This window comes from Hemitrygon akajei, chromosome 26 (genome assembly GCF_048418815.1).
Source record: "Hemitrygon akajei chromosome 26, sHemAka1.3, whole genome shotgun sequence".
Taxonomy (NCBI): Eukaryota; Metazoa; Chordata; class Chondrichthyes; order Myliobatiformes; family Dasyatidae; genus Hemitrygon; species Hemitrygon akajei.
Window position 1 is genome coordinate 61,601,516 of NC_133149.1, and position 11,586 is coordinate 61,613,101.

General features: G+C 49.2%; 1 protein-coding gene across 1 annotated transcript; it reads left to right on the forward strand.

Annotated features, from left to right (window-relative positions):
* Window positions 1-437: 437 nt before the first annotated feature.
* Window positions 438-6,431, forward strand: LOC140716978 (uncharacterized). Its single transcript, XM_073030184.1, has 2 exons — window positions 438-453; window positions 3,041-6,431. The coding sequence occupies exon 2, from the start codon at window positions 3,731-3,733 to the stop codon at window positions 6,218-6,220; it is 2,490 nt and encodes an 829-aa protein (XP_072886285.1). The 5' UTR covers window positions 438-453; window positions 3,041-3,730; the 3' UTR covers window positions 6,221-6,431.
* Window positions 6,432-11,586: the final 5,155 nt, after the last annotated feature.

Sequence of the window (11,586 nt, forward strand, 5' to 3'; positions counted from 1 at the left end):
TCTGCACACTGCTAATTGTGTTCCTGAATGTCGCTGCTGTAACGAAAGAATTCCCCACTCGGGATCAATAATGTATTTATTTATTATTATCAACATCATCATGATTATTCTGCAGTCCTTTATCTCTTTCATCAATTTTCCCAGCTCTTTACTTCAGGCCTGACCAATCTGATGTATCACCTCCCCTCCACCTCACATTCTTTCTCCCTCCCTTCCTTTCCAGTCCTGAAGAAGGGTCTCTGTCTGAAACGCCGACTGTTCTCTCCCCTCCATCGTTGCTTTCTGCCCCCCCGAGTTCCTCCAGCATTTTTGTGGGTGTTGTTTTGGATTTCCGCATCTGCAGATTTTTTTTAAAATCCTATTTAAACAAATGCGCATGCGTGGGCGTCACAGACCGTCGCGAATATTGCGCATGCGCCCAGTAGATGAGAGGCTCGCTGGGATCGGACGCAGGTAGGAGCGGGGCTGCGGGTGGGAGCTTAATCACCGGCGTTTGCACCGCGATTGAAGGAACATTACTATGAGCTCCGTCCCCACTGGTCCGGCACCTCAGGACAGTCCCAGCCCCACGATTTTCCCGAGTGACGGGGAGTTTACGGCTGATTGAGAGCTGGCGGCGCCGCCATTTCTGCGGCGCATGCGCATTGCTGGGTCCTTAGATGGCGGATAGACAGCTTACTTGTTCTTGGTGTCTGCTGGGTAAAGAGTCAGCCATGGGTGACACTACCAGCATTGTCCCCTTAGAATATGCCCAAATACTGCGACCTCCAGCCATGCCAACGATGATCAGTACCTCGGAACAAAAATATACTGTCCAGTCAGTGGAAATGTAAATTAGTGCTGTATGGCTAAAAGAAATCCTCCCGTCAGCTTTAGTTCTCTGTGTAAATAACGATATGAAACACCTTGTTCTCGATGACAAGTGACTTGTAGCTTGCACACCACAAAGGTGCCCCATTCCAATGAGAATAACTACTGCCCACCCCTTCATAGTCATTGCCATGGATGGGTTCATCACTGTCAATCAGCTGGGGGTGGGAGGGGATCCCAGTAATTAGAAAATCTCCAGGATCCGACATGTAGTAACAAGTTCACTTTGTTGTGTTGTGGAGCATGACCAGCACTTGAAATGATACCAAAAATCAGGACAAATTGAGCCAAGACACAGGTTGATTGAAGGCAGAAATAGCCTACTCTCATACAGAGGGAATACAGTCAGAGAATTTGTTGGTCAGTCAGGATGCCTGATCCGTGACATGTTTGAAGATGAGGAGTTCATATCTAAACATAGAAACAGAAGTCTGCAATATATTACAGGCCCTTCGGCCCACAATATCATGCTGACCATAAAACCTACTCTAGAAACTGTCTAGAGTTTGACTACCACATAGACCTCTATTATTCTAAGCTCCATGTAGGCACCTAACAGTGTCTGAAAAGACCCTGATTCTATCCGCCTCTACCTTTGAAAAACTTACCTCTGGTATCCCCCTTGTACCTACTTACATGCATCTTAAAACTCTGCCCTTGCATGTTAGCTAGCTCAGCCCTGAGAAAAAACCTCTGGCTATCTGCTTGATCAATGCCTCTCATCATCTTTTACAACTCTCCTCTGCACCCTTTCCAGAGTATCCACATACTTCCTGTAATGAGATGATCAGCATTGAACACAGTACAAAAGTGGGGTCCAATGAAGGCCTTATATATCTGTAACAGTACCTCACCGCTTTTGAATTCAGTCCTATGGTTGATGAAGGCTTTCTTAAAAACATTGTCAACCTGCACAGCAGCTTTGCATATACTATTGACACGGACTGCAAGATCTCACTGATCCTCCAAACTGCCAAGAGTCCTATCATTAGTATTGTATTCTGTCTTCAAATTAGACCTACCAAAATGAACCACCAGGTTGAACTCCATCTGCCAATTCTCAGTCCAGTTCTACATCCTATCGATGTCACGCTCTACTGTGACAACCATTCAGACTATCCACAGTTCCCACTACATTTGTGTCATCGACAAACTTACAAACACACCCTTCTACTCCTCATCAAGGTCATTTTTAAAATTCACAAAGAGGAGGGGTCCCAGAACAGATTGCTGCAGAATCTCACTGTTCACCATCCTCCATGCAGAATACAAACCATCAACAACCACCCTGTGGCCAAGCCAGTTCTGGATCCACAAAGCAGGTCTCCTTGGGTCCTTCCTCGTTACTTTCTCAATGAGCCTCATATGGGGAACCTTATCAAAAGTTTCACTGAAAACCACTTACACTACATCCAATGTTCTACCTTCATCAATGTTACATCCCCAAAGAGTTCAATCAGGTTGGTAAGGCATAACCTGCCCTTGACAAAGCCATGCTGACTACCCCTAATCTGATGCTCATAAGTCCTCCCGCTTAGGATCTTCTCCAACAAATTGCCCAGCACCGATGCAAGACTCACTGGTCTATAATTTCCTGGGTTACCTCTACTCCCTTTCTTGAACAATCCTCGGGTGCTTCTCCCATCCCTATTGATGATACAAAGATCATCGCCAGATGCTCAGCAATCTCCTCCCTCACTTCCCACAGTCACCTGCAGTATATCTCAACTTGAGTTGAACTCAGTAATGCCAGAGCTCAAATTGAGTGAAGATCTTATAGAAACATGTAAAATTATGAAAGGGATAAATAAGATAGAGGCAGGAAAGTTGTTTCCACTGGTAGGTGAGACTAGAACTAGAGGACATCACCTCAAGATTCAGGGCATTTGGGATGGAGATGAGGAGGAACTGCTTTTCCCTGAGGGTGGTGAATATGTGGATTCCTCTGCCCAATGAAGCACTGGAGGCTTCCTCAGTAAATGTATTTGAGACAAAGTTGGATAGATTTTTCCATAGTAGGGAGATTAAGGGCGATGGAGTAAAGGCAGGTTGGTGGAGATGGGCCAGATGACGTTCTCGTGCTCCAATTTCTTATGTTCTCACCACAGACTAAAATCTCACCTGAATAATTGTTCTTCACCCACTGATGTCCTTTCAATTATTCTTACAGGTCTGAAATGGCAGAACAGTTGTGCAAGGGAATCTCAACATGTCAGTTTTGCTCTCTCTGACCGGATATATAAAGAGTGACCAAATATTTTCTTTGCAAGACCAACACATCTGTTGTCGATCCTTGGAAATGAAGAAGTATCTCATCCCAGCTGGAAATGTGTTTTCTGTCTGAAATGAAGTTTTCTTTTCTAACTCAGTGTTACCTACTGGAGCCGGGGTGCTGCGAAAACACCAGCATTTGTTCACTGAAGATCAGTTCTTCAATTGCAGTGAGATATCATTCTCCTTCTCTCAGTGTGGGAAGGGATTCACTCACAGCCTACCCACAGACACACCAGTGAGTTCACAGTGGGGAGAGGCCATTCACCTGCTCTGTGTGAGGGAGGGGAACTACTCAGTCATCCAGCCTGAAGATACATCAGCAAGTTCACACCACAGTGAGATGCTCCACCTGTTCTGACTATGGGAAGCAATTCATTCTGTCGTCGATGCTAAAGATAGATCCGAAAATTCACCAGTGAGAGGATGGTAACCTGTTTACATGGTGGGAAGGCATTCACACACTCAACCACGCCACAGTGACACCAGTGAGTTCACACCTGGGAGAGGCCAATCACCTGCTCTGTGTGGGAAAGGGGTCACTCAATCATCTCAACTGAATGAACACCAATGAGTTCACACTGAGAAGATGCCATTCACCTGCTCAGACTGTGGGAAGGTATTCACTCACTCGTCCACACTACAGAGACACCAGCGAGTCCACACTGGGGAGAAGCCATTCACTTGCTCCGAATGTGGGAAGGGATTCACTGATTCACACTACCTTGTGAAGCACAGCCGAATTCACACTGGGGAGAAGCCATTCGTGTGCTCCGAATGTGGGAAGGGATTCACTGAGTCATCTAACCTGAAGGTACATCAGCGAGTTCACACTGGGGAGAAACCCTTCACGTGCTCTGAATGTGGGAAAAGATTCACTCAGTTATCTCAACTGAAGGTACATCAGCGAATTCACACTCGTGTGAGGCCATTCACGTGCTCTGAATGTGGGAAGGGATTCGCTGATTCAGACTCCCTTGTGAAGCACAGCCGAATTCACACTGGGGAGAAGCCATTCACGTGCTCCGAATGTGGGAAAAGATTCACTCAGTCATCTAATCTGAAGGTACATCAGCGAGTTCACACTGGGGAGAAACCGTTCAGCTGCTTGGAATGTGGGAAGGGGTTCACAAAGTCAGGCACCCTTGTGAGGCACTACCAAATTCACACTGGGGAGAAGCCATTCACGTGCTCTGAATGTGGGAAAGGATTCATTCAGTCATCTCATCTGAAGGCCCATCAGCAAATTCACACTGGGGAGAAACCATTCAGCTGCTCTGAATGTGGGAAGGGATTCACTCTGTCATCCAACCTACAGAGACACCAGCGAATTCACACTGGAGAGAGGCCATTCACCTGCTCTGAATGTGGGAAGGGGTTCACTCGGTCATCTCAACTGAATGAACACCAGCGAGTTCACACTGAAATGACGCCGTACACCTGCTCAGACTGTGGGAAGGGATTCACTCGCTCATCCACACTAAAGAGACACCAGCGAGTTCACACCGGGGAGAGGCCATTCACTTGCTCTGAATGCGGGAAGGGATTCACTGATTCATACTCCCTTGTGAAGCACAGCCAAATTCACACTGGGGAGAAGCCATTTATTTGCTCTGAATGCGGGAAGGGATTCACTGATTCATACTCCCTTGTGAAGCACAGCCGAATTCACACTGGGGAGAAGCCATTCACTTGCTCTGAATGCGGGAAGGGATTCACTGATTCATACTCCCTTGTGAAGCACAGCCGAATTCACACTGGGGAGAAGCCATTCACGTGCTCTGAATGTGGTAAGGGATTCACTGATTCACACTCCCTTGTGAAGCACAACCGAACTCACACTGGGGAGAAGCCAATCATGTGCTCTGAATGTGGGAAGGGATTCGCTGATTCACACTCCCTTGTGAAGCACAGCCGAATTCACACTGGGGAGAAGCCATTCACATGCTCTGAATGTGGGAAGGGTTTCGCTGATTCACACTCCCTTGTGAAGCACAGCCGAATTCACACTGGGGAGAAGCCATTCACATGCTCTGAATGTGGGAAGGGATTCACTGATTCACACTCCCTTGTGAAGCACAGCCGAATTCACACTGGGGAGAAGCCATTCATGTGCTCTGAATGTGGGAAGGGATTCACTGAGTCATCGAACCTGAAGGTACATCAGCGTGTTCACACTGGGGAGAAGCCCTTCTCGTGCTCTGAATGTGGGAAAAGATTCACTCAGTTGTCTCAACTGAAGGTACATCAGCGAATTCACTCTCAGGAGAGACCATTCACATGCTCTGAATGTGGGAAGGACTTCCCTGATTCAGACTCCCTTGTGAAGCACTACCGAATTCACACTGGGGAGAAGCCATTCACGTGCTCTGAATGTGGGAAAGGATTCACTCAGTCATCTAATCTGAAGGTACATCAGCGAGTTCACACTGGGGAGAGGCCGTTCACATGCTTCGAATGTGGGAAGGAATTTGCTTGGTTATCTGGACTGATTACACATCAGCGAGTCCACACTGGGGAGAAACCGTTTAGCTGCTTGAAATGTGGGAAGCGATTCACAAAGTCAGACACCCTTGTGAGACACTACCAAATTCACACTGGGGAGAAGCCATTCATGTGCTCTGAATGTGGGAAAGGATTCATTCAGTCATCTAATCTGAAGGCACACCAGCGAATTCACACTGGGGAGAGGCCGTTCAGCTGCTCTGAATGTGGGAAGGGATTCACTCGGTCATCAGACTTTAAAGTACATCAAAGAATTCACACTGGGGAGAAACCATTCAGCTGCTCTGAATGTGGGAAGGGATTCACTCGGTCATCTGACTTTAAAGTACATCAACGATTTCACACTGGGGAGAAGCCATTCACGTGCTCTGAATGTGGGAAAGGATTCGCTCAGTCATCTCATCTGAAGGCACATCAGCGAATTCACAGTGGGGAGAAGTCATTCCGCTGCTCTGAGTGCGGGAAGGGGTTCACTCGGATATCAGACTTTAAAGTACATCAACAAATTCACACTGGGGGACACCACTCACCTGTTCTAAATGTGGGAAAGGATTTGCTCAGACATGTCTATTGAATGAACATCAGCGAGTTCACAATGGGTGAGAAACTGTTCAACTGATCAGACTGTGGGAAGGAATTCACTCAGACATCTCACCTACCGACACACCAGACTGTTTTCAGCAGTGAGAGGACGTCGACCTGCTCAGACTGTGGGAAGGCATTCACACACTGATCCACACTGCAGAGACAGTGGTGGGTTCACACTGTGGGGAGGATGGTCACCTGCTCAGACTGTGGGATGGCATTCACACACTGATCCACACTGCAGAGACAGTGGTGGGTTCACACTGTGGGGAGGGTGGTCTCCTGCTCAGACTGTGGGATGGCATTCACACACTGATCCACACTGCAGAGACAGTGGTGGGTTCACACTGTGGGGAGGGTGGTCTCCTGCTCAGACTGTGGGAAGGCATTCACACACTGATCCACACTGCAGAGACAGTGATGGGTTCACACTGTGGGGAGGGTGGTCACCTGCTCAGACTGTGGGAAGTCATTCACACACTGATCCACACTGCAGAGACAGTGGTGGGTTCACACTGTGGTGAGGGTGGTCACCTGCTCAGACTGTGGGAAGGCATTCACACACTGATCCACACTGCAGAGACAGTGATGGGTTCACACTGTGGGGAGGGTGGTCACCTGCTCAGACTGTGGGAAGGCATTCACACACTGATCCACACTGCAGAGACAGTGGTGGGTTCACACTGTGGGGAGGGTGGTCACCTGCTCAGACTGTGGGAAGGCATTCACACACTGATCCACACTGCAGAGACGGTGGTGGGTTCACACTGTGGGGAGGGGGGTCTCCTGCTCAGACTGTGGGAAGGCATTCACACACTGATCCACACTGCAGAGACAGTGGTGGGTTCACACTGTGGGGAGGATGGTCACCTGCTCAGACTGTGGGAAGGCATTCACACACTGATCCACACTGCAGAGACAGTGGTGGGTTCACACTGTGGGGAGGGTGGTCACCTGCTCAGACCGTGGGAAGGCATTCACACACTGATCCACACTGCAGAGACAGTGGTGGGTTCACACTGTGGGGAGGGTGGTCACCTGCTCAGACCGTGGGAAGGCATTCACACACTGATCCACACTGCAGAGACAGTGGTGGGTTCACACTGTGGGGAGGGTGGTCACCTGCTCAGACCGTGGGAAGGCATTCACACACTGATCCACACTGCAGAGACAGTGGTGGGTTCACACTGTGGGGAGGGTGGTCACCTGCTCAGACCGTGGGAAGGGATTCACACACTGATCCACACTGCAGAGACAGTGGTGGGTTCACACTGTGGTGAGGGTGGTCACCTGCTCAGACTGTGGGAAGGCATTCACACACTGATCCACACTGCAGAGACAGTGGTGGGTTCACACTGTGGGGAGGGTGGTCACCTGCTCAGACTGTGGGAAGGGATTCACACACTGATCCACACTGCAGAGACAGTGGTGGGTTCACACTGTGGGGAGGGTGGTCACATGCTCAGACTGTGGGAAGGGATTCACACACTGATCCACACTGCAGAGACAGTGGTGGGTTCACACTGTGGTGAGGGTGGTCACCTGCTCAGACTGTGGGAAGGCATTCACACACTGATCCACACAGCAGAGACAGTGGTGGGTTCACACTGTGGGGAGGGTGGTCACCTGCTCAGACTGTGGGAAGGCATTCACACACTGATCCACACTGCAGAGACAGTGGTGGGTTCACACTGTGGGGAGGGTGTTCACCTGCTCAGACTGTGGGAAGGTATTTACACACTGATCCACACTGCAGAGACAGTGGTGGGTTCACACTGTGGGGAGGGTGGTCACCTGCTCAGACTGTGGGATGGCATTCACACACTGATCCACACTGCAGAGACAGTGGTGGGTTCACACTGTGGTGTGGGTGGTCACCTGCTCAGACTGTGGGAAGGCATTCACACACTGATCCACACTGCAGAGACAGTGGTGGGTTCACACTGTGGGGAGGGTGGTCACCTGCTCTGACTGTGGGAAGGCATTCACACACTGATCCACACTGCAGAGACAGTGGTGGGTTCACACTGTGGTGAGGGTGATCACCTGCTCAGACTGTGGGAAGGCATTCACACACTGATCCACACTGCAGAGACAGTGGTGGGTTCACACTGTGGGGAGGGTGGTCACCTGCTCTGACTGTGGGAAGGCATTCACACACTGATCCACACTGCAGAGACAGTGGTGAGTTCACACTGTGGGGAGGGTGGTCACCTGCTCAGACTGTGGGAAGGGATTCACACACTGATCCACACTGCAGAGACAGTGGTGGGTTCACACTGTGGGGAGGGTGGTCACCCGCTCAGACTGTGGGAAGGCATTCATACACTGATCCACACTGCAGAGACAGTGGTGGGTTCACACTGTGGGGAGGGTGGTCACCCGCTCAGACTGTGGGAAGGCATTCATACACTGATCCACACTGCAGAGACAGTGGTGGGTTCACACTGTGGGGAGGGTGGTCACCCGCTCAGACTGTGGGAAGGCATTCATACACTGATCCACACTGCAGAGACAGTGACGGGTTCACACTGTGGGGAGGGTGGTCACCCGCTCAGACTGTGGGAAGGCATTCATACACTGATCCACACTGCAGAGACAGTGGTGGGTTCACACTGTGGTGAGAGTGGTCACCTGCTCAGACTGTGGGAAGGCATTCACACACTGATCCACACTGCAGAGACAGTGGTGGGTTCACACTGTGGGGAGGGTGGTCACCTGCTCAGACTGTGGGATGGGTTTCGATCAGTCATTCATCCTTGTGTCGCCCTACCAAGCTTCGACCTATCGATAATCGGAGAGATCAGACGCTTGAGAGGACATAATTCACTCAGGTTCACCGACCGAGTATTAAAGGCAGTGGTTCAGGGCAGGTTATTTTTGAGCTTTGAGCAGTGGCCAATCTATATTTAGGGTTGATTATCAAGAACAAGTCAGGCAGGAGCAAGTGGAGCGGTCACTGTTGGAGTGGACAGAGTCAGAGTGGAGACTTCGCTGCTTTAGCTCTTTAGGTTTCAGTGAGGAGCGCCTTCAGTCAGAGAAGGCAAAATCATGCCAAAGGTAGAATTTTTTTGCCCCCTTTTCATTTGCTCAGAACAGTGGAGATGTCAGGCAGGCTAATGGAAAGCTCCTCTTGCGGGATGTGGGAAGGCAGGGGTCCCTCCTGTGTCCCTGATAACTACACCTGTGAGAAGGGCATCCAGCTTCAGTTCCGAACAATCCACATTCAGGAGTTGCAGCTGGAACTGGATGAACTCCAGATCATTCGGGAGGTTGAAGGGGTGATAGGTAGGACATTTGAGAGGTAGTTGCATCCAAGAAGCACGGCACAGGAAACTGGGTAACAGTCAGGAAGGGTAAAGTGGGAAACAGCGAGAGCAGTTTACCCCTGTGTCCATCCCCCTGAACAACACAGATATCACTTTAGGTACAGTCAGGGATGGTGGGGATGACCAAGTAAAGGAAGGTCACAGCAGAAGGGTCTCTGGCACTTAGTCTGGCTCTGAGACTGAGGAGGGAAGGGTGGAGAAGAGGTGAGCTGTGGTCAGAGGTTATTCATTCCTTCAGGGAACTGATAGGACGTCCTGTGGGTGAGAATGAGATTCCAGGATGGCATGTGGTCTCCTGCATGCAAGGTTCTGATATATGATCTGGTCGAGTAACGAGGTTCTGTAAAGGGAGTTCAGGGAGTGTGCTGCGAAGTTAAATGGCAGCTCATCCAGAGCTGTGATCTCAGGACTGTCATCTGTGCCACGTGCCAGGAATCGGAAGATTATACAGTTTAACACATGGCTAAGGAGTTGGTGCAGGAGGGAGTGTATAAGATTTTTGGATCTTCTGAGCTGGTGAGGCCTGCTGTGTACAGAGGAGTGTGAGTGTGTTGAGGGGGGGGGAGAGCACATCGTTGATGGAGTGCGACTGCGCACACAGTCTCTCACACACAGGGAGTGAGAAGGGAAAAGGGGAATGAGGAATGAGGAGGATGGAGTTAGGGCTCCTTAACAAAGTCCCAGACTCACCCACCCCACCCCCTTTGGAATTGGTCCCATTTAATTTTGCAGTACTTTAAGTTTCCACTCACTTAAAGTTCTTATTAAAGAGCTTTTTGTATGGGCACGTTGGAGCATTGTCTCATTAGTTATCCTATCTCTATATGATATTTTCAGCATTCTTCTAAGAAACCGCATTTCTGTTGCTTCGAAGTTTCTTTGGAGTTCTGGTGTTTCCAGTCCATGTTTCTGAAGCATACAGCAAGATTGACCAGATGTCACATTTTAGTAGCCTAAACCCTGTTATCATAGAATTGTGTCTGTTGGTAAAAATCGTTTTTTGGAAGTTGGTTTTGGTAATACCAATTCTACTTTTTATTTCTTCTTTACTTCCAGCATCTTGTGATATTGACAGATAGACAGACATACATTATTGATCCCGAGGGAAATTGGTTTTTGTTACAGTTGCACCAACCAAGAATAGAGTAGAAATATAGCAAAATAAAACCCAAGTAATGAAATAATATTAAGTAAATTATGCCAAGTGGAAATAAGTCCAGGACCAGCCTATTGGCTCAGAGCGGCTGACATTCCGAGGGAGGAGTTGCAAAGTTTGATGGCCACAGGCAGAAATGACTTCCTATGCATCTCGGTGAAATGAGTCTCTGGCTGAATGTACTCCTGTGCCTAACCAGTACATTATGGAGTGGATGGGAGACATTGTCCAAGATGGCATGCAATCTGGACAGCATCCTCTTTTCAGACACGACCGTCAGAGAGTCCAGTTCCACCCCCACAAAATCACTGGCCTTACGAATGAGTTTGCTGATTCTGTTGGTGTCTGCTACCCTCAGCCTGCTGCCCCAGTACACAACAGCAAACATAATAGCACTGGCCACCACAGACTCGGAGAACATATTCAGCATCGTCCGGCAGATGTTAAAGGACCTTAGTCTCCTCAGGAAAGAGAGACGGCTCTGACCTTTCTTGTAGACAACCTCAGTGTTCTTTGACCAGTCCAGTTTATTGTCAATTCGTATCCCCAGGTACTTGTATTCCTCCACCATATCCACACTGACCCTTTTGATGGAAACGGGTCACCGGTGCCTTGGCCCTCCTCAGGTCCACCACCAGCTCGTTAGTCTTTTTCACATTAAGCTGCAGATGATTCTGCTTGCACCATGTAACAAAGTTTCCCACCGTAACCCTGTACTCAGACTCAGCTCCCTTGCTGATGCATCCAACTATGGCAGAGTCATCAGAAAACTTCTGAAGATGGCAAGACTCTGTGCAGTGGTTGAAGTCCGAGGTGTAGATGCTGAAGAGAAAGGGAGACAGAACAGTCCCCTGTGGAGGCCCCAGTGCT